General features: G+C 41.1%; 1 protein-coding gene across 1 annotated transcript; it reads right to left on the bottom strand.

Moving 5' to 3' along the window:
- Positions 1 to 218: 218 nt before the first annotated feature.
- On the bottom strand, positions 219 to 5383 carry LOC131680073 (uncharacterized). Its single transcript, XM_058960795.1, has 2 exons — positions 3436 to 5383; positions 219 to 3346 (listed from the first exon to the last, which is right to left on the bottom strand). The coding sequence occupies exons 1-2, from the start codon at positions 5381 to 5383 to the stop codon at positions 219 to 221; spliced, it is 5076 nt and encodes a 1691-aa protein (XP_058816778.1).
- Between the last annotated feature and the right edge of the window lie 18453 nt (positions 5384 to 23836).

Below are 23836 nucleotides of genomic sequence, written 5' to 3'. Positions count from 1 at the left end.
ATTGCTAATTATGTTTTTTTTTGTTTTGTTTTAGATTGAACGTCGAAGTTTGCACCGTTATCTTTGAGATCGGTGGAGGATACCGGAGGACTCTGAGTGTTGGTAGATAGTGCAGCTGCCTTTTCGTTTTATTTGGACGTGCGAATAAAGTGTTTCAGTTTTCTTTTTTTTGATACTTTTTTTTCCCGAAATCGTACAGCTGCAATGCGGAAATGATGCTAACCAGGTTTTAGATGGGCAGCCGGCCAAATCCCTAAACTTTTGCCCTTCAAATCTTCCAGCTCATAGGAGGACGACCCAATTTTTGCCTTGATGCGGCATGGGAGAAATTGTTGGCCGTACTTGGCATTGTAATTCTGGGCCGCACTTGACGGTTTCATATTTCTCCGATACACCAACTGGCCGTCTACAAACGATTTGGAAAATTTTCTGTGACGTAAGTTGTAGCGATGTTGGGAAGCATTGTGAGCTTTCACCAGATTTTTGCGGACAAGGTCGTAGATTCGCTCAAACATTTTCGATCGTCGTTCTTCCATCTCTTCCGAAGTCAGCTTTACATCGAGACGGGTGAGTAAATGATCGGTGCCAACTTCAGAGTACTCGTGACCGTGATTAATGAAGTATGGTGTGAATCCAGTCGACGAGTGAACACTGGTATTCAAAACCATCTCGATCTCCGACACACGAGTGTCCCAAAGGCGTTGGTCCTCCCTCACGTATGTCCTGATAGCAGCATTGATAGTTCGGTTGACTCTTTCGACCGGGTTTGCCTGTGAGTGATATCGTGAGTTGAGCCAGTGAGCAACTTTGAAACGATCCAACAGCTCCTTGAACTCCTTGGAAATGAAACTGCTTCCGTTGTCAGTGATTATCACTTCAGGAACCGAGTTTCTCAGGAACCATTGGTCTTTCAAAATCGCACACATGGGGGCACTACTGACATTCCTCACAGGCTGAACCATTACCCATTTCGAAAAGTAGTCACAAACTACCAAAATGTGCTGACTACCGCGACGAGTGCGGGGGAGAGGGCCAATGAAATCCGCTGATATGATTTGCCAAGGGCGGGTGGCAATTTTCATGTTTCCCATGGCAGGTGCAACAGGGACGGAAGAAGCTTTGACTTCCTTGCACATTCCACACTGTTGAACGTACCGCCGTATTTCAACTGCCATCTTAGGCCAGTAGAATCTTTGACGGATCCGTGCAAGGGTTCTGTCGTAGCCTGGATGAAAGCAATCGTCGTGGTACTGTCGAAGAATATTTGGAACTTCGGTGGGCGGGGGAATCATTTTCCACTCGAAGCGAGTATCACAGGGATTATCGTTCACGGTGATAAACTTAAAGAGTTTACCATCGTCGATCTTGAAGTCTACAAAATCATCGGGCCGGCGGGCCACTTTGTCGGACATTGACGCGTACCACGACGATTCTTGAACAGCTGCGATGCTTCGCGAGAGGGCGTCCGGAACCACGTTCTCCTTGCCCTTGCGATGCTTGACGGTCATATCGAATTGCTGCAGATTCAACGCCCATCGGCTGCATCGTGACCCGACCTTCCATTTTGTACTGAGTATATGGGTCAGCGCGGAAGAATCGGTTATTAGGGTGAAATGGTAACCCTCAATATACCCACGGAATGCATCGATGGCGAGAATGGCTGCAAGCGCTTCCTTTTCTGCGGCATGGTAGTTCTTCTGGGGCGTTGTCAGTTTATGGGAGTAGAATGAAATGACCCGCTCTACCCCATCCTGTTCTTGTGTGAGAACCCCAGCTACCGCCACGTCACTAGCATCCGTTTGGATACAGAACTCCTTGCTGAAATCAGGACTGCCCAAGACTGGTGAAGATATCAGCCGCTCTTTGATTTCGCAAAATGCCTGTTCGGCGTCATCGTTCCAACGGATGGTTTTTGTTTTGCTTTGCAGAAGGTTTGTGAGTGCAGCGGTCACCCCGCTAAAGTCTAAGATGAAGCGCCGATAGTAATTAGCCATTCCTAGGAATCTCCTTAGTTTTGTTACGGTATTGGGCCGTTCGTATTCTACAATCGGACGAACTTTTTCCGGATTGGCTCGAAGACCGTCTGTATTAAGGAGATATCCCAGGAAGGGAATCTCAGACACTCCAAACTTAGACTTTTCGAGGTTTATGCTTAGGTTTGCTTCCCTTAAGCGACGTGCAATCTCCACTAGAAGGCGTTCATGGTGTTCGAATGTCTCCGTCACCACAACAATGTCGTCGAGATAGACGAAGACGTACGGTTCAAGCATCCCGTGGCCCAGGACATTGTCCATCAGTCGTGCTAACGTAGCAGGACTGTTGATCAACCCAAAAGGCATCCGTGTGTACTGGAATAGCCCTTTGCCCTGTACACAAAAGGCCGTGTACTTCCGCGATTCTTGGTCCAATGGAACCTGGAGAAATGCTTCAGACAGGTCTATCGTGGTCAGGTATTTAGCCTTGGGAAGTTGACCTAAAATTCGACCGGGATGAGGCAACGGATAAGCATCCCGAACAGTCCGCTCGTTAATCTTGCGCGCGTCCAAACAGAGCCGAACTTTGTTGGGCTTGATGACCGGCACGCAGTTAAGCGACCAATCCGAGTTGCTCCGTTCCAAAATCCCTAAACCCAACAATCGTTCCAGCTCGACGGCTACCAGATCCTGCGTCTTCGGAGACATCACGTATGGAAACTGGCGGACTGGTGGTTTATTTTTCCATTCCTCTCCCAACACGATACGATGCTGAGCTTGGTTGGTCAGGGTCAATTTCCCTTCTTGAGCAGGAAGGAAAAGTTTTTTGACATTCTCGATCACCATAATTTCATCATCGGTCAAAATATGTGCAGAACTACGGTGTTCGGTAATAGCTGCCGACGCAGTGGACTCAATCCCTCCACAGTTTTGCATCGCGGGCTGAATTTTGAATTTCCTCCAAAAATCCATTCCGCAGATACAATCTATGGACAGATTTGCAACTACCAAAGTAGGAACTATTTTCACACATCCTTGGAAAGCAAATGGAAGATGAGCCTGACCTTGAATTTGCAGTTCATCTCCACTTGCAGACCGTAGAATCACGTTTTTGGAGGGACGATGCAACTTTTTGTACTTCAATTGCGAAAAAAGGGTTTCGCTAATAAGCGTATGATTGCTACCGCTGTCCAGGAGAGCACGTACCGGGTAACCGTAAATCTTTACGTGTGCGTACGGCCGGTTATCGTGGGGGACAGGGTAGGTAATTTGAAGAATTTCCGTAGACTCTGGGTAAATATCTCTGGTGGCCTGCACCCAGTAAGGGGGAGGCGTACGTTGAAGAAAACGGTCTTGACTTACGCGTTGGGTGTCTGCGAACGACGATTTTGGTTCGCGTTTGGTCCGTTTTTTAAACAAAACGGGCAATAGTTAGTCGGAAAACCGCGAAGACCGCACGTACTGCAAAATATGCCCCGAGGCTGTCTACACATCGCTACGTGATGACCAATCCTCCCGCAATTGTAGCAGGTATTGGCCGGTGGGGGAATGTGCGTGTTTATCAATTCTTCCAACGTGAACTGTGGACGAGAATTGAACCCAGATGGCACCGCGACCGGGTCTGGTCGGGCGGTATTTTGAGACGAATTTTGACTCGTTTGGGTGTTCGGTAAGGATTGGTTGTTTTTGTTGGAAAGTTGATTGGGACGAGACGAATTAGTGGATGTGTGTGAATTGTTTCTATTTTGGTTGACCTGAGATACTGCTGCGGTTTGATCTATCACCTGTTGAGTCTGGGATTGGTTCTTATTTTTTTTCTTCGAATTGTTTTCAGAGCTTTCGACCACTTGGACATTCCTGTCCGTCCCGAAAACCTTGTTGTATGCCGAGAAATTTAATGCATCTAATTTCTGTCCAGCAGCAACAAGTGTTTCAAGGTCGACTATCGGAATAAATGTCATTTGTCGCTTGTAGTCTACTCGCATATTCTGCTGTAGAATCTGTACTTTTTCGTAATCGGGAATCTGAACACTCATGGTTCTGAACAGTTTCTCGATTTCGAAATAGTACTCGTGGAAAGATTCATGTTTTTGTTGACGACGCTGGTAAATTTTCATTTTGATCAACGCGTCCAAATCAGGGTGCATGTAGGTGCGTTTTATTTCAAATACCAAATGCTGCCAATTCATCAATCTACCAGTGGTTCTTTGTGCCATATACCACTTGAGCGCTGAACCAACAAACAAATGCACAGCCGACTCGAAAAGCTCGACCTCCGACACATGCTCAGCTTGGGATAAAGCCTGTACAATTTCCAAAAACTCATTTAGCTTCAGCCCTTGATCGTCACCACTGTATTTAGTTATGTTCCATTTGGACACAGGAAGAGTGTGACGGTTGTGGTACGGTGCGGGGTACGGATTGTGTAGAACACCACTATACATGGGAGGTGAATTTCGTTTAGGGAAAGATGGGATAGCCGAAGCATGGTTGTACATCTCGGGATATGCTCCAGTAGGATTAGAAATTCTCGTCGGATGATAGGGAATATTGTATGTATTGTTGGGAATTGGTATATTGTTAGAATGTGATGTACGATCTGGGATATTTTGAAAATTATGGTAACTAGATGAAGTATCGAATGAATTGGAAGGCTTTGTTGGCGGAAAATTATAGTTTTGAAATGTTCTGAAATTTGTATCGGGGTGTTGTGAATATGAAGTAAATCGAGCATGATCGGGAAGAGTTTGAGTTACAGCATCTTTTACTACTCTTCGTCGAGCTAAATCGGCTTCTAGATCCGTAATTCTCGCTTGCAACGAATGGATCCAATCAAGGTCATCCTGACTAAGAACGGAAACTCTCGGTCTAGGATTTTCATCTGCTTTGTCTGCATCCAACGGAGCTAAAATATCATTTCCCTCTTGCTGATCACTCTGCAAAGACGAAGCAGAACCCCGAAAGAAATGTTCAAGAACCTCCGCTAATTCAACCACCGTATTTTGCAATTGACTGTGCAAGTTGGGCGACCCCCGCGAGTCCCTCAACACAGTCACTAAACGCATACCGACGTGTACCATTCTAGTGGAACAAACCTTCTTTTCATCATCCTCCTGTTCCAAACACGATTTCAACTCGATAAACTTATGCGTACAAACCTCGACTTCCACAGTAGGATCACCCACTACTCTTCGTGGGAATTTTCCCGACGGATCATCCCTTTCCACCTTCAACTGGTCTCGCAGCCACTTGCGTTTTCGTGAGCGATCGAGACCGATAGACAAACTGACAGAACGGGCAGTCAGTTCATAATTCAGTTCATCGTCGGCTAAAAACTCCACACTCATATCAAAATACCAACCTTGGATCAGCTCACTAGCTTGATCGAATGTGAGCTGTGCCATTGCCATTGTATAAAAAGGCAAAAAATAACAAAATTATCACAAACCACAAATAGTTTTAACACCCGCTAGAAAAGTAAACAAAAACCCGACAAGAAACAAATGTAATGGTATTAGTAAATGTCAAATTCAATCCGATCAATGCTACCTGTGTATGAAATATGTTCAAAACAAACGATCAATTTTTCTACTCAAGCACTAGCAAACGACGGCGTGCCAGATATACAATTTTTCATCACTCGCAACAATTCGCAATTCCACTAATCACAATTAAGTTTCAGGATCAACTTCAAGTTTGGATATCGACCCAATGACTTCGCGATTAATGAAGTGAACAATGTGAATTGAATTTCTCCGGGAGACACAACGAAAAAGGGATTTGCTTCTGGTCTTGGAAACAAATCACTTTTTCTTTTATTTTGCGTTGGGCGCCAATTGTTCATGCTGGATGCGGGATGGGCTTCGAGGGTGGTTCAGGAACAGACGGACGATGGCGACGGGGGACTCCAGATGAAGCAGCAACTCGGCCTATTCGTAGCGGAGGCCTGCGTTTCACTACGGGGCCCGGAGAGTGGTACAATGCGCACTTTATCTTCAACACGAGTGTCTAACACTAAGTCGAGTGGGATTTACAACGTTTTCGGTCTAGTAGAGCCTACCCTCCGGTAACTTGGGTACTGGCATCTACAATGGCGTAAATGACTTGCCAATCACAGACCGTTCTTGCACTCGCGTCGTACTAGTACGTTCACTACACGGAAACCGGTAACCACACTGATCCCACTCGACTGACCGGACAGAACCCTAACGTTCGTGTGGCGGTTCTGAACGGCGAAAACAAGATCCCACGGATCTGCTTATAACACTGCACTTTTTTTACGTTGGAAACGCGCGGTCACTTAATGACGGTGACAATCGCTGCTGCTGGTCTTCACTCCTCCGGGCCGATGAACTATTAGAGACCGCATTCTGTTTTGGCGGTGGATTTTATCATTGCCCTGTCCACTTTCCAACACATACCCTCCGCGCCTCGCACCCTGCCACCCCGCATTTGATGACGATGATGATGCGGTGACAGAACGATGACGGTTGACATTTACAAAATTTTTATCGTTTTGGTTGGTGTCACAAAATATGCTACAATGTATTGACATGCTAAACGTGCGGTACTTGTTTCCTTGATTTTTTTTTATAATGAACAATTATAACGAATATAATAACAAAATGAATAATAAATAAACAAGCAAAATAAATAACAAATATAAATAGATAAATAAATAAATAAATAAATAAATAAATAAATAAATAAATAAATAAATAAATAAATAAATAAATAAATAAATAAATAAATAAATAAATAAATAAGCACATAAATATATAAATAAATAAATAAGTAAATAAATCTCTGAACAAATAAATAACGAAACCTACATTTGACACCAACCAGGGCTATTAAGCAGAACTTAAACGCGACTCAAACATGCAAGCACGGAGTAGTAACGGTTTGACGTTTAAATTCTACTTAGACATTTACGAACAATAATTTCAAAGTATAAACAAAGAACAGGCGTCGTCAAATACACGGGATAGACCGTACACTGTTATTTATTTATACGACAAAAAAATTACAATATTTAAAAATATATACAAGCTGGGCTCAGTGACCAAAGCGACGATATTGTGACCTAAGAAATCGCAGGTCACAGGGCACATTGTCGGTTATTGTGAATCCCTGCCAACTCGAATCAACATTCAAACCATTAAGGGTTCTAGCCCTAACATCAGGCAATCCGAAAACCATATGACTGTTCTGCCCGTCGAGCTTGTTTGGCCGTGGAGGTGCATGGTAGTTGAATAGAAAAAAATTCGGTATATTGGTATATGGGATACATTGTCGATTATTGTGAATCCCTGCCAACTCGAATCAACATTCAAACCATTAAGGGCACATTGTTGGTTATTGTGAATCCCTGCCAACTCGAATCATTATTCAAACCATTAAGGGTTCTAGCCCTAACATCAGGCAATCCAAAAACCATATGATTGTTCTGCCCGTCGAGCTTGTTTGGCCATGGAGGTGCATGGTAGTTGAATAGAAAAAATTCGGTATATTGATACCTAGGGCACAATGTCGGTTATTGTGAATCCCTGCCAACTCGAATCAACATTCAAACCATTAAGGGCTCTAGCCCTAACATCAGGTAATCCGAAAACCATATGATTGTTCTGCCCGTCGAGTTTGTTTGGCCGTGGAGGTGCATGGTAGTTGAATAGAAAAAAAATCGGTATATTGATACCTAGGGCACATTGTTGGTTATTGTGAATCCCTGCCAACTCGAATCAACATTCAAACCATTAAGGGTTCTAGCCCTAACATCAGGCAATCCAAAAACCATATGACTGTTCTGCCCGTCGAGCTTGTGTGGCCATGGAGGTGCATGGTAGTTGAATAGAAAAAATTCGGTATATTGATACCTAGGGCACATTGTCGGTTATTGTGAATCCCTGCCAACTCGAATCAACATTCAAACCATTAAGGGTTCTAGCCCTAACATCAGGCAATTCGAAAACCATATGACTGTTCTGCCCGTCGAGCTTGTTTGGCCGTGGAGGTGCATGGTAGTTGAATAGAAAAAATTCGGTATATTGATACCTAGGGCACATTGTCGGTTATTGTGAATCCCTGCCAACTCGAATCAACATTCAAACCATTAAGGGTTCTAGCCCTAACATCAGGCAATCCGAAAACCATATGACTGTTCTGCCCGTCGAGCTTGTTTGGCCGTGGAGGTGCATGGTAGTTGAATAGAAAAAATTCGGTATATTGATACCTAGGGCACATTGTCGGTTATTGTGAATCCCTGCCAACTCGAATCAACATTCAAACCATTAAGGGTTCCAGCCCTAGCATCAGGCAATCTGAACACCATATGACTGTTCTGCCCGTCGAGCTTGTTTGGCCGTGGAGGTGCATAGTAGTTGAATAGAAAAAATTCGGTATATTGATACCTAGGATACATTGTCGATTATTGTGAATCCCTGCCAACTCGAATCAACATTCAAACCATTAAGGGTTCTAGCCCTAACATCAGGTAATCCGAAAACCATATGATTGTTCTGCCCGTCGAGTTTGTTTGGCCGTGGAGGTGCATGGTAGTTGAATAGAAAAAAATCGGTATATTGATACCTAGGGCACATTGTCGGTTATTGTGAATCCCTGCCAACTCGAATCAACATTCAAACCATTAAGGGTTCCAGCCCTAGCATCAGGCAATCCGAACACCATATGACTGTTCTGCCCGTCGAGCTTGTTTGGCCGTGAAGGTGCATGGTAGTTGAATAGAAAAAAATCGGTATATTGATACCTAGGGCACATTGTCGGTTATTGTGAATCCCTGCCAACTCGAATCAACATTCAAACCATTAAGGTTTCTAGCCCTAACATCAGGAAATCCGAAAACCATATGATTGTTCTGCCCGTCGAGCTTGTTTGGCCGTGGAGGTGCATGGTAGTTGAATAGAAAAAAATCGGTATATTGATACCTAGGATACATTGTCGGTTATTGTGAATCCCTGCCAACTCGAATCAACATTCAAACCATTAAGGGTTCTAGCCCTAACATCAGACAATCCGAAAACCATATGATTGTTCTGCCCGTCGAGTTTGTTTGGCCGTGGAGGTGCATGGTAGTTGAATAGAAAAAAATCGGTATATTGATACCTAGGGCACATTGTCGGTTATTGTGAATCCGTTCCAACTCGAATCAACATTCAAACAATAAAGGGTTCCAACCCTAGCATCAGGCAATCCGAAAACCATATGACTGTTCTGCCCGTCGAGCTTGTTTGGCCGTGGAGGTGCATGGTAGTTGAATAGAAAAAAATCGGTATATTGATACCTAGGGCACATTGTCGGTTATTGTGAATCCCTGCCAACTCGAATCAACATTCAAACCATTAAGGGTTCCAGCCCTAGCATCAGGCAATCCGAACACCATATGACTGTTCTGCCCGTCGAGCTTGTTTGGCCGTGGAGGTGCATGGTAGTTGAATAGAAAAAATTAGGTATATTGGTATATGGGATACATTGTCGATTATTGTGAATCCCTGCCAACTCGAATCAACATTCAAACCATTAAGGGTTCTAGCCCTAACATCAGGTAATCCGAAAACCATATGACTGTTCTGCCCGTCGAGTTTGTTTGGCCGTGGAGGTGCATGGTAGTTGAATAGAAAAAAAATCGGTATATTGATACCTAGGGCACATTGTTGGTTATTGTGAATCCCTGCCAACTCGAATCAACATTCAAACCATTAAGGGTTCTAGCCCTAACATCAGGCAATCCAAAAACCATATGATTGTTCTGCCCGTCGAGCTTGTTTGGCCATGGAGGTGCATGGTAGTTGAATAGAAAAAATTCGGTATATTGATACCTAGGGCACATTGTCGGTTATTGTGAATCCCTGCCAACTCGAATCAACATTCAAACCATTAAGGGTTCTAGCCCTAACATCAGGCAATCCGAAAACCATATGACTGTTCTGCCCGTCGAGCTTGTTTGGCCGTGGAGGTGCATGGTAGTTGAATAGAAAAAATTCGGTATATTGATACCTAGGGCACATTGTCGGTTATTGTGAATCCCTGCCAACTCGAATCAACATTCAAACCATTAACTGTTCCAGCCCTAGCATCAGGCAATCCGAACACCATATGACTGTTCTGCCCGTCGAGCTTGTTTGGCCGTGGAGGTGCATGGTAGTTGAATAGAAAAAATTAGGTATATTGGTATATGGGATACATTGTCGATTATTGTGAATCCCTGCCAACTCGAATCAACATTCAAACCATTAAGGGTTCTAGCCCTAACATCAGGTAATCCGAAAACCATATGATTGTTCTGCCCGTCGAGTTTGTTTGGCCGTGGAGGTGCATGGTAGTTGAATAGAAAAAAAAATCGGTATATTGATACCTAGGGCACATTGTTGGTTATTGTGAATCCCTGCCAACTCGAATCAACATTCAAACCATTAAGGGTTCTAGCCCTAACATCAGGCAATCCAAAAACCATATGATTGTTCTGCCCGTCGAGCTTGTTTGGCCATGGAGGTGCATGGTAGTTGAATAGAAAAAATTCGGTATATTGATACCTAGGGCACATTGTCGGTTATTGTGAATCCCTGCCAACTCGAATCAACATTCAAACCATTAAGGGTTCTAGCCCTAACATCAGGCAATTCGAAAACCATATGACTGTTCTGCCCGTCGAGCTTGTTTGGCCGTGGAGGTGCATGGTAGTTGAATAGAAAAAATTCGGTATATTGATACCTAGGGCACATTGTCGGTTATTGTGAATCCCTGCCAACTCGAATCAACATTCAAACCATTAAGGGTTCCAGCCCTAGCATCAGGCAATCCGTACACCATATGACTGTTCTGCCCGTCGAGCTTGTTTGGCCGTGGAGGTGCATGGTAGTTGAATAGAAAAAAATTCGGTATATTGGTATATGGGATACATTGTCGATTATTGTGAATCCCTGCCAACTCGAATCAACATTCAAACCATTAAGGGTTCTAGCCCTAACATCAGACAATCCGAAAACCATATGATTGTTCTGCCCGTCGAGTTTGTTTGGCCGTGGAGGTGCATGGTAGTTGAATAGAAAAAAAAATCGGTATATTGATACCTAGGGCACATTGTTGGTTATTGTGAATCCCTGCCAACTCGAATCAACATTCAAACCATTAAGGGTTCTAGCCCTAACATCAGGCAATTCGAAAACCATATGACTGTTCTGCCCGTCGAGCTTGTTTGGCCGTGGAGGTGCATGGTAGTTGAATAGAAAAAATTCGGTATATTGATACCTAGGGCACATTGTCGGTTATTGTGAATCCCTGCCAACTCGAATCAACATTCAAACCATTAAGGGTTCTAGCCCTAACATCAGGCAATCCGAAAACCATATGACTGTTCTGCCCGTCGAGCTTGTTTGGCCGTGGAGGTGCATGGTAGTTGAATAGAAAAAATTCGGTATATTGATACCTAGGGCACATTGTCGGTTATTGTGAATCCCTGCCAACTCGAATCAACATTCAAACCATTAAGGGTTCCAGCCCTAGCATCAGGCAATCCGAACACCATATGACTGTTCTGCCCGTCGAGCTTGTTTGGCCGTGGAGGTGCATGGTAGTTGAATAGAAAAAATTCGGTATATTGGTATATGGGATACATTGTCGATTATTGTGAATCCCTGCCAACTCGAATCAACATTCAAACCATTAAGGGTTCTAGCCCTAACATCAGGTAATCCGAAAACCATATGATTGTTCTGCCCGTCGAGTTTGTTTGGCCGTGGAGGTGCATGGTAGTTGAATAGAAAAAAAATCGGTATATTGATACCTAGGGCACATTGTTGGTTATTGTGAATCCCTGCCAACTCGAATCAACATTCAAACCATTAAGGGTTCTAGCCCTAACATCAGGCAATCCAAAAACCATATGATTGTTCTGCCCGTCGAGCTTGTTTGGCCATGGAGGTGCATGGTAGTTGAATAGAAAAAATTCGGTATATTGATACCTAGGGCACATTGTCGGTTATTGTGAATCCCTGCCAACTCGAATCAACATTCAAACCATTAAGGGTTCTAGCCCTAACATCAGGCAATTCGAAAACCATATGACTGTTCTGTCCGTCGAGCTTGTTTGGCCGTGGAGGTGCATGGTAGTTGAATAGAAAAAATTCGGTATATTGATACCTAGGGCACATTGTCGGTTATTGTGAATCCCTGCCAACTCGAATCAACATTCAAACCATTAAGGGTTCTAGCCCTAACATCAGTCAATCCGAAAACCATATGACTGTTCTGCCCGTCGAGCTTGTTTGGCCGTGGAGGTGCATGGTAGTTGAATAGAAAAAATTCGGTATATTGATACCTAGGGCACATTGTCGGTTATTGTGAATCCCTGCCAACTCGAATCAACATTCAAACCATTAAGGGTTCCAGCCCTAGCATCAGGCAATCCGAACACCATATGACTGTTCTGCCCGTCGAGCTTGTTTGGCCGTGGAGGTGCATGGTAGTTGAATAGAAAAAAATTCGGTATATTGGTATATGGGATACATTGTCGATTATTGTGAATCCCTGCCAACTCGAATCAACATTCAAACCATTAAGGGTTCTAGCCCTAACATCAGGTAATCCGAAAACCATATGATTGTTCTGCCCGTCGAGTTTGTTTGGCCGTGGAGGTGCATGGTAGTTGAATAGAAAAAAAATCGGTATATTGATACCTAGGGCACATTGTTGGTTATTGTGAATCCCTGCCAACTCGAATCAACATTCAAACCATTAAGGGTTCTAGCCCTAACATCAGGCAATTCGAAAACCATATGACTGTTCTGCCCGTCGAGCTTGTTTGGCCGTGGAGGTGCATGGTAGTTGAATAGAAAAAATTCGGTATATTGATACCTAGGGCACATTGTCGGTTATTGTGAATCCCTGCCAACTCGAATCAACATTCAAACCATTAAGGGTTCTAGCCCTAACATCAGGCAATCCGAAAACCATATGACTGTTCTGCCCGTCGAGCTTGTTTGGCCGTGGAGGTGCATGGTAGTTGAATAGAAAAAATTCGGTATATTGATACCTAGGGCACATTGTCGGTTATTGTGAATCCCTGCCAACTCGAATCAACATTCAAACCATTAAGGGTTCCAGCCCTAGCATCAGGCAATCCGAACACCATATGACTGTTCTGCCCGTCGAGCTTGTTTGGCCGTGGAGGTGCATGGTAGTTGAATAGAAAAAATTCGGTATATTGGTATATGGGATACATTGTCGATTATTGTGAATCCCTGCCAACTCGAATCAACATTCAAACCATTAAGGGTTCTAGCCCTAACATCAGGTAATCCGAAAACCATATGATTGTTCTGCCCGTCGAGTTTGTTTGGCCATGGAGGTGCATGGTAGTTGAATAGAAAAAAAATCGGTATATTGATACCTAGGGCACATTGTTGGTTATTGTGAATCCCTGCCAACTCGAATCAACATTCAAACCATTAAGGGTTCTAGCCCTAACATCAGGCAATCCAAAAACCATATGACTGTTCTGCCCGTCGAGCTTGTTTGGCCATGGAGGTGCATGGTAGTTGAATAGAAAAAAATCGGTATATTGATACCTAGGGCACATTGTCGGTTATTGTGAATCCCTGCCAACTCCAATCAACATTCAAACCATTAAGGGTTCTAGTCCTAACATCAGGTAATCCGAAAACCATATGATTGTTCTGCCCGTCGAGTTTGTTTGGCCGTGGAGGTGCATGGTAGTTGAATAGAAAAAAATTCGGTATATTGATACCTAGGGCACATTGTCGGTGATTGTGAATCCCTGCCAACTCGAATCAACATTCAAACCATTAAGGGTTCTAGCCCTAACATCAGGCAATCCGAAAACCATATGACTGTTCTACCCGTCGAGCTTGTTTGGCCGTGGAGGTGCATGGTAGTTGAATAGGAAAAAATCGGTATATTGGTACCTAGGACACATTGTCGATTATTGTGTATCCCTGCCAACTCGAATCAACATTCAAACCATTAAGGGTTCTAGCCCTACCATCAGGTAATCCGAAAACCATATGACTGTTCTGCCCGTCGAGCTTGTTTGGCCGTGGAGGTGCATGGTAGTTGAATAGAAAAAAATCGGTATACCTAGGACACATTGTCGATAATTGTGAATCCCGGCCAACTCGAATCAACATTCAAACCATTAAGGATTCTAGCGCTAACATCAGGCAATCCGAAAACCATATGATTGTTCTGCCCGTCGAGCTTGTTTGGCCGTGGACGTGCATGGTAGTTGAATAGAAAAAAATTGGTATATTGGTATATGGGACACATTGTCGATTATTGTGAATCCCTGCCAACTCGAATCAACATTCAAACCATTAAGGGTTCTAGCCCTAACATCAGGCAATCCGAAAACCATATGACTGTTCTGCCCGTCTAGCTTGTTTGGCCGTGGAGGTGCATGGTAGTTGAATAGAAAAAATCGGTATACTTAGGACACATTGTCGGTTATCGTGAATCCCTGCCAACTCGAATCAACATTAAAACCATTAAGGGTTCTAGCCCTAACATCAGACAATCCGAAAACCATATGATTGTTCTGCCCGTCGAGCTTGTTTGGCCGTGGAGGTGCATGGTAGTTGAATAGAAAAAAATCGGTATATTGATACCTAGGACACATACGTCTTTTTTCGGCCCCAAGAATCATACGACGCTGCACATAAGGCTTTTTCAGCAAAAGTAGCACTTACGCTGAATATTGAATTTTTTCAAGGTTTTCGAAGAAATGGGCACCGGACTACGAATGTTTTTTTTTGTTATGGTAAATAGTTGATTTAAAAGAAATCTTGAAGAAAAATAATGTGGGAAACTTTAGTTTATATCAAACAACCATTGGCTGGAAATGGTTAAAATCAATAAATGACATGTTACATTTATAGTTACTATATTCATAGGCAGAGACACTGAGCGGAGCTAATTGAACATGTCAAATGCCGGAGCCAAACAATCATGACGTCCATAACATGTTCTCTTCGGATGTTATTGGAAGAGGTATTGTGATTATGGTAATAATTATTTTACTCTTTCTTTGTGTTATCGTGCGTAGAGATACGAAAATAAATTATTATATGTTTTCTGTAGAACCAAGAGATATTAGCACAAGTATGAAACCACATCATATCTCTGCTATTCGTACATGTAAAGTTCTTACTCACGACGTCAACAATGAAACTTTTAGGCTAGAGCTTGAACATTTGCATGGTATGACAGTGTTTTCTTCCTGAAATAAGAGCTGCCAGTTTTCCGGCTTTTGTGTCCGCCTATGAATTTAGTAACTATAGTTACATTGGAATCCAGCTTTTTACGTGCCATAATGGCGGTCTTAATAGTTCAGTTCGTAATACGTTTAATGGCCTTTTTTGACAATAATCGTTTACGTCAACCGCCCAGTGAGATTAAGTCATCCTACGTTAGTCCAATGTGTTGGATGTTTATTTAATGAACGCCCGACATCTTCAACTGTGCGTTGCTGTCAAGCTGGCGTAAACGATTATTGTCAAAAAAGGGCAATTAAACGTATTACGAACTGAACAATTTAGACCATTATGGCACGTAAAAAGCTGGATCAATAAGGTTTTCGATCATAATTTAATTGGTTTTACTTTTCAAATTCAACTTCGAAAAAAGGTCGTATGAACAGAAGAAAATAATTCGTTTTGTTTTGATGCTTAGGACGTTTTTACTAGGTACCTATGGGCAGTGGGAAAATAAAGTGAAATGAATCTTGCGTCGTTTTTGCAAGGCGCCTTTGAACACTTGCAGAAATTTTGAAATATTTCACGCATATGTCTTTTCAATTTAAAAGGTCTCAAGTGCAAAATTTCTAAATATGATCATGAAAATTTTGCTACTGTTTGTATACCGCTTGTTATTTTGATAAATACAGGACATAATGAGTTCTGGTTTTCGGTATTCGTTAGATATGTTATAATCACATGCTGTGCTACAAATAACTCAGTTTGTTTACTTTTGTCACTAATTCACCATTTGAATCAGCACTCTTGATTTATTCTTTTATTAGTATCTAGGATAGAATCCGCCAGCTCTGTCCCCTGTTTTTGAACCAATTCTGAACCAGCTCGTGATTGGTGGAAAGTGACAGACATTCGGCTTGGAAACTAAATATAGAAGTGTTGTCAGACATTGTGATATAAAACGTCCTACTACAAAACATAAAACGACGATTATTTACTATTCTGTTTTTTGTTTTCTCGGGATTTCGCTTTCTGTCCATCTGTAATTTTGAAGTTTTTAATCTGAACAAATTAAGTTTCGTATACAATCGAAATAAAACTAATATTTTGGCAACATTGGTCAGGAGGGGTGTTCGTTTTCAACAGGAATTAGCAAAATATAAGAAGAGATGAAAAAGAAGCCAGCTGGCGGATCCTATCTTAGATTAGTATATAGAGTTCTATGCAAATAATTTCACTCACACTACTTGGGGGTTTTTTTCCTCCAGCTGTCATATGTAAAACTGACAGTCAATTCAAATATTTGAAATAGCATGTCTAAAGTATTTATGATGGTTTTTAAATGCTCTGTGTCACTGTGAAACTTATTCCGGAGACGTACAATACGGGTTGGTCGAGATAAATCATGCAAATCATGCTTCAAGTAGCAAAAACAAATTTTTAAATATTTTGCAATGGAACATACGAGGTATGAACGATCTTAATAAGTTTGACAATATCTTACAAACCCTCGATCACTGTAATAACATGATTGATGTGGTTGTCATCGGTGAAACGTGGGTGAAAGAAATGAAGATATTTTCAAAGTTCGTGGATATAATAGCGTTTTTTCATGGAGAGATCAATCAAACGGTGGATTGGCAATCTATATAAGGAATAATATGTCACATAGAGTAGTAAGTAGCGCTGTCACTGACGGCTTTCATCATATTCATATCGAGTTATGTATCAGCCGAATTTACTATGATATCCACAGTTTATATCGCTCCCCTTCGTATGACATTGGAAACTTTCTAAACAAACTTGAAAATGTCTTGTCCACAACTTCAAATACACATCCATGTTTTATTGTAGGAGATGTTAACATACCAGTAAATCTCCCGAACAATAATGTTGTTACTAGATATTTAACTCTCCTTAAGTCATATGGATTCGCGTGTACGAACACATTTACGACGCGCCCAGCCAGTACTAACATTTTAGATCATGTTGCTTGTAGACTTGAGGATGTTCCACGTTTGCGGAATGACACTGTTTTTACGACAGTTAGTGACCATCTTCAAATATTTTCTTCCTACAAACTAGCAGTAGAAAAAGAACCTGTGAAATTGAAAAAAACCATTGTCAACCATGAAAAGCTTAATAACGATTTCACAAATTTTATAAATGGCTTTCAGGTAACTGATGATGTGGACGCGTGTTTTAATAGTATTATTTCTATGTACAATTCTCTACTAACACAGTGCTCGAAGACAGTCTCCTAAACTATTAAGTGTAAAGGTGCCTACTGCCCATGGATGAATTTTGACCTGTGGACAATGATTAAAATTAAGAGTAATTATCTAAGAAGGGTCAAAAACATTCCTAATGACGAACACCTCAAAGCTCTACTGCGTCATGTCACAAAAAAAGTTGATGTTTTGAAGAAACGCTGTAAAAAAACGTATTTTGAAAATATTTTCACTAACACACCTCATTCGAAGCTCTGGAAAAACATAAATAATTTTTTCGGTCGCTCTAAAGTTAAGAACTCCATCAGCTTGATATGCAATGGTGTTAGAATAGACGAAACTAGCACGGTATGCGAAGTCATGAACGACTACTTCTCCACCGTAGGAAAAAAAACTGGCTGATAATATACCCTCCAGTCCTAGAGCCAATCCGCTTGCCAATATGCTACGCATACGTGAAACGATCTACATGCGTCCTGCAACCGTCAATGAAATTATTTTATTAATCAACGGTCTCAAGAAAATCCATAGCTGTGGATAATGTTCCCCCCAGTATTCTGAAAACTAATTGAACCGCGTTTGCCAACATTCTCACCCAAATTTTCAATATAATACTTGAAACCGGCTGTTATCCAAACTGTTTAAAATTAGCTAAAGTAATCCCCATTTTCAAATCTGGAGACCCTTGCGACTCGTGCAACTATCGTCCGATATCAACAGTCTCAGTTTTCAATAAAGTTCTTGAAAAACTGTTGATCTCTCGATTACTAGAATTTTTAAACAAACACAAGATAATATATAACTTCCAGTACGGCTTTAGACAGGGTTGCAGTACCTTGATTGCATTAACTCAATTAATCGATTCTATTGCAAAAGAAATTGACGAAAAAAAAGTTGTTGGCGCCCTTTTCCTGGAGTTAAAAAAAGCGTTTGATACACTAGATCACTCTATTTTGTTAGGAAAGTTAGAATGTTATGGTATAAGGGGTTTAGCCAATGATCTAATTCGCAGCTATTTGTCGAATAGGGTTCAATGCGTGTCTATTGAAAATGTATCTAGCTCGTATAGAAGCATCAAAATAGGAGTTCCACAGGGCAGTAATATTGGTCCATTGCTATTCTTGCTTTATATAAACGATTTAGGAAGGCTTAAATTAAAAGGTACACCTCGTCTTTTTGCAGATGATACCGCCTTGTTTTATCCAAACACCAGCTGTAGTGGTATTGTGCGAGATATGGAAGATGATTTAAAATTGCTTATAAAATATTTCAACGCTAACCTTCTCCTTAAATTTATCCAAAACCAAATATATGATTTTCCATTCATTTAGAAGATCTATAGCCCAACACCCTGACCCGTGTACTGAAAACTACATGATCGAGGAGACGAAAGTCTACAAATACCTGGGTCTTTGGCTTGATTCCACACTTTCTTGGAACGACCATATAAAATCACTTGAAAAAAAGATCGCTTCATTATGTGGGGCTATGCGCCGGGTTTGTTCTTTTATCCCATAGCACGTGCTATTGAAGTTCTACTATGCGCATATCCATTCCCTTTTAAATTACCTTGTATCACTGTGGGGGCATGCCAGCATATCCAATTTAAAAAAGCTTCAAACACTTCAGAATAGATGCCTTAAAATTATATTCAAGAAATCAATCATGTATCCAACTATCCTGCTTTATACTAATAATTCTCATAACATATTGCCCTTGCTTGGATTGACTGAATTACAAACAATATTGTATGTTTTTAATGCACAGTACAACCATCTAGCACATAATAACATACGGTTTACTACAGGCATTCGTATGTATACCACTAGGCAAGCCAATAATTTACAACGCACCAGGGCTTTCAGCAACCTTGGTCAGAAACGCATTTCCTTTGCCGAGCCAACGATTTTCAATCAGCTTCCTACTGAGTTAAGACATATAACAAATCGCATCCATTTTGAAACAAGCTTAAAACGTTATTTGAAAAATAAAATTAGTGTGTTTTTAATATGAAATTAACATGAACTGCTTAAACTTGATGTTCCCCCAAAAAGCTTTCTTTCTTTTCCTTTTCCATTTTCTTAGAATGTTAATATTAAATTTAAATTTAGTTTAAATAGTTTAGTTTAAAATCCGAATCTATTTAATATTAATACTACAGCGGGCCCCTTAAAAGGAATTATCGTTCCACTGGGTGCTCTTTGTAGCTCTTATTTGTACATTATACTGTAATGTTTGTGCCGGTTACTTTCACGTGTTAATTTTGTCTATTTTTTCGTTCTCAGCGTCTTCGCGAATACCTTTTTTTCATTTTTGTGCTGACCTTTTTTTGTACGCTGAGAACTGATGTGTCCACTACCAGGGGGCTCTCTTTGCGAGCCTTTTGGTGTGGGGGTGAGAGGAGCGCCATTAAAAAAAAATTAAAAAAAATTAATCCGACCGAAAAGCAATTTTCAAATCGTTGAACACACTAACAGAGTCACAGATTGTCAAGTACTCTATACTAATAAAATAACGGTTCTTTGAGCAAAGTTCCGTGGTTTGAGCAGCACTAAAACTTTGCGGAAGCAACCATTTTCTTATCAAATCGACGAGAAAAAGTTTTTTCTGTGTTTTTTTTTAATTTATGCGGAAGCAACCGCGAATTTTTAAATTACGTGTTTTTTATGCGTATCCCCCGTATAAGAAAAAAACCTGAGTGTATTCAGTATGGGTGTTGTATTACTTATTAAAACGATTCCAAACTTTTGGCGGATAGTACATTTCTGCTCAAATAGCGCAAAAAACTAATGATTTTATCAGTAGGGGAGCCCGAGGTTAGTTGGCGGTTGGGGTAAGTTTGCGGAATCCCCTTTTCTCCGTTTCTATTAGACATAAAGCGCTGTCTCTCGTTGTGGACCTCAAGTAACGTGAAATGCATTATCCAATGTGTTTTTGTGGCAAAACATTTTGTTTTGTAGAAGCTGTGTTTTTGAGCATACTTTGTAAATTTTCTTAATTTTAAACATTTTGTGTTATTTAAGGTGTTTTTCAATCTATTCCCCGAATGATAAAATTTTTCGTTTTGCGTGAAAAGAGCTTTCAGTATCCGTATAGATATTACACCTATACATACACAAAAGTAATTTTTAAAGTCTTTTTTTATGAAATGTGCGGTTGGGGTAAGTTGGCGGTGACGCACACGGGGCAAGTGGATGGCACTATTTACAGTGCAAAAATAGTCATCAAATATTTTCATTTCTGAAATTCACTCCAAAGTAAGAGAAACTTACTTCTAGTGTCTCTCGTCAATGCAGGGGACAATTATTTTGGCCAATCGCCTGAAGAATTTCGAAAATTTGCTTTTGAATATGCAGTACGCGTCAAAATCCAAATGACGGGGTATTGAGATTGAAATATAATGAAAAGTGTCGAATACTATACAGTTTTATTGAAAAGACAGTCGGCACATTTCATAAGGACCAAAATAAGGCTTATTTTCTGGCATTCCGCCAACCTACCCCATACATACCGCCAACTTACCCCGGGGCTGGGGTAAGTTGGCGGCTTTTCCGCGTCACACAGTTTTGTCTCTAGAAATGAAGGCAACATATCAAACATTTTCATAAAATTCAGAGATGTTGCCAACAGTCTACTCTTTCATGTAACGTGTTCTATTTTGCAAGATCTACCAAAATCAAAGCGGTAAAAAATTAAAACTGAAAACACCGCCAACTAGCCCCGGTCTCCCCTGCAGCGAAAATCAAACGCATTCAAAGAATGAGACTTATCCAAGCAGAAATTATTGAATCGGAGCCCTTGTGTGTGTGTGTGTGTGTTAACCATCCTATCTCCCACTAGCTGGTAGTGATTTACAGAAAAAAGATGTTTGCATGTATTTAAACATTCATGCAAATAACTTGGTTCACGGATTTAGAAAGGTGTTAGCTCAATTGACTTTCCGATGACCCATTTCGTGTACAGTGCCAGACATGTTCCGAGGTCATCGTTCCATCAACTAGCCCCGCCTTACTGTAATGTTTGTATCAATTGGATTGTAACATTACAGTAAGACTTTCGATTCCATTTAAGCAGGAAATCGACGCGTATTTAGTATATTGGTTCAATTTGTATATATATAACATAACACATGTGTACTAAAAAACTTACCATTGTAGTGTAGTTTGCTACCTTCATTTCTATCTCCCATTTATGTCTCCTTTGACTCTCATCCACATGTCTTGAATTCCTGCTTATTTAAGAAAGAAAAGGGGAAATAATAAAAAAGAACCGATAGACTCCGTGTTTTCCTCAGCCTTTTGTTTCTCTTAGTCTGGTGTCACTGCCTGTTGAACTTGTGTAAGTTGTTCCATTGGAGATCTCCAAGGGGCTGTAATTGGAGGAAGATCTGACTTCTATCCAGAAGTATCAGTTTTTCACATTAATAGATTATATATGTGCACTACAAAACAATCCCGTGTATAATGCAACCATTTTTTGAACATTTATATGTACATATACACACATATACACATACACACACAAACCAAAAAAATAATGAAATTTAAACGACATGTAAATCAATACGAATGTAAACATACATAGATACACACATGTATACATAAAAAATATACACATACATTCATACACACATACATATACAAATACCTACATACATATACGCATTGTAATACATGTATACATACATACACACATATACACAATTACATACATATACTCGAGTTGAAGGAGGACCCCACGATTAACAGCTCAATTATACAAGAGATTTTTACCACATCACTGGGTGAAAAGGCAGAAGTTAAAGCCTTAAGCCATTAGACAGTGATTATGTGTATAGACCAGGATGATATCAGGACTGTGAACGGGCTGAAAGGTGCACTGAAGCTGCATTTTAACCTGGGCGAGTTGCACATGACGATCCGGTTAACTAAGGAGACACGGTACCGTACCGAAATGGTAGGGTATAAACAATAGAGTTCTATGCAAGTCATTTCACACACTAAAACTGTCAGCCAATTTAAAGCATAAGCATAAGCATTAGAGATCGCCCGTGGTTGCTACTCCGTGATTGACCAGAACCAATTTAGATTGCAAAATGTTCATTGGAACAACATGCTGGGGAATAACATGATGAATCACATTGTGCAATCGATATTAATCCCTGCATGCTAATCGATACCGACACCGGCCACGTCCGTATGCAGATCTTCCGGGGAAGGAAGGAATGTTAGTCCGATACATGTTGCTACCAGAGACCGAGGAATCCTCTGCATCTCCACATGTATCACGGGAAGGGAAGATTTGTTAGTAAGTGTGCTAATAGCGTTATCATGCAATAATTGCTCTGGTCAGCCGGCTGCCGAGAATTTGGGGAATTTATCATTTGTTGTATTAGTACGGTAGGCCGAATAAGCAACTTGAACTCCTGATAGCCGACTATGGATATGTTAATAAATCGGTTTCATCCCCTTTTTTATCACGCGACGAATTTTTGGTGGTTTCTGCTGTATCGGTGCTAACTTTACCCGCCGATCGTTTGAAATAAATTCGAAACCATATGCAACAGGTATTTGTGTGTGAGTTACTTTATTGTAGTATTCTTATAGATAGTTGGAATTGCACATGTATAATGGTTTCGTAGCAAAAGTGACTTTTACTAATATTGAACTTCAAAAACGTAGTATGAAAAACTGTGTTATTTCTAAGACAATAGTTCAATAAAATACCGATTCTAAGTAAATAATACAATGTCGATTCGGAGCAATCAATTCCGTGCGCGATTGATTTAACTACTGTATACTTAATCTCTATTGATCTTTTAGCATTCATAAAGTTTTATTTCGCGCACCTCGGCTTGGCAACAAAGTCAACTAGCACACATGATACCAAACACCACACTGTCCCGAAAACGACAAGTTCACATTCCGGTAATGATCCATTTCGATTCGTTACACACAGGCTAGCGAAGCGCTAAAACAGCAGACAAAAATACCGTCAAAGCGCACCAAACTCCCTTCGGCCGCAAGTCCGCAAAGAGCATGTGTAGAAGATCATATCCGCAGAAACCATTCCAAAGAAAATACATAAGGCAACACAAGTAATCATGCGTTCTGTACTCAATTAACGCAGATATTGGATTAATCACTAGAATACTCGAAAATCAATAATCGATTATTAGCCTTGGGAAAATCGAGGAAATCGACTAGCTGACATCCGTTAACTGACACGAAACCCCACAAGGGGGCTGCCACCCCAACCTCGCGAATATCGCGGAACCCAGCGGGCAGACGTCTCCGAAAATACCAAGCGCCTGTCTGGAATTCCCCCCCAAAGCGAACTCCGACAGCACGCCTATCGGCCGTTCACAAAAAACACGCGAGATATTTAGGCACACTCTCACACTCACTCG

Source organism: Topomyia yanbarensis, chromosome 2 (assembly GCF_030247195.1).
Source record: "Topomyia yanbarensis strain Yona2022 chromosome 2, ASM3024719v1, whole genome shotgun sequence".
In the NCBI taxonomy this organism is placed as follows: Eukaryota; Metazoa; Arthropoda; class Insecta; order Diptera; family Culicidae; genus Topomyia; species Topomyia yanbarensis.
Note: the sequence above shows the minus strand (reverse complement) of the source record. Positions and strands in the feature narration are given on the sequence as shown.

Excerpts from the sequence above, each read along its gene's own strand:
- LOC131680073 (XM_058960795.1), bottom strand. The coding sequence starts at position 5,383 with ATGGCAATGGCACAGCTCACATTCGATCAAGCTAGTGAGCTGATCCAA. Across the intron at positions 3,347-3,435 it reads GCCTCGGGGCATATTTTGCA|ACACCCAACGCGTAAGTCAA; the intron begins GTACGTGCGGTC and ends CGTCGTTCGCAG.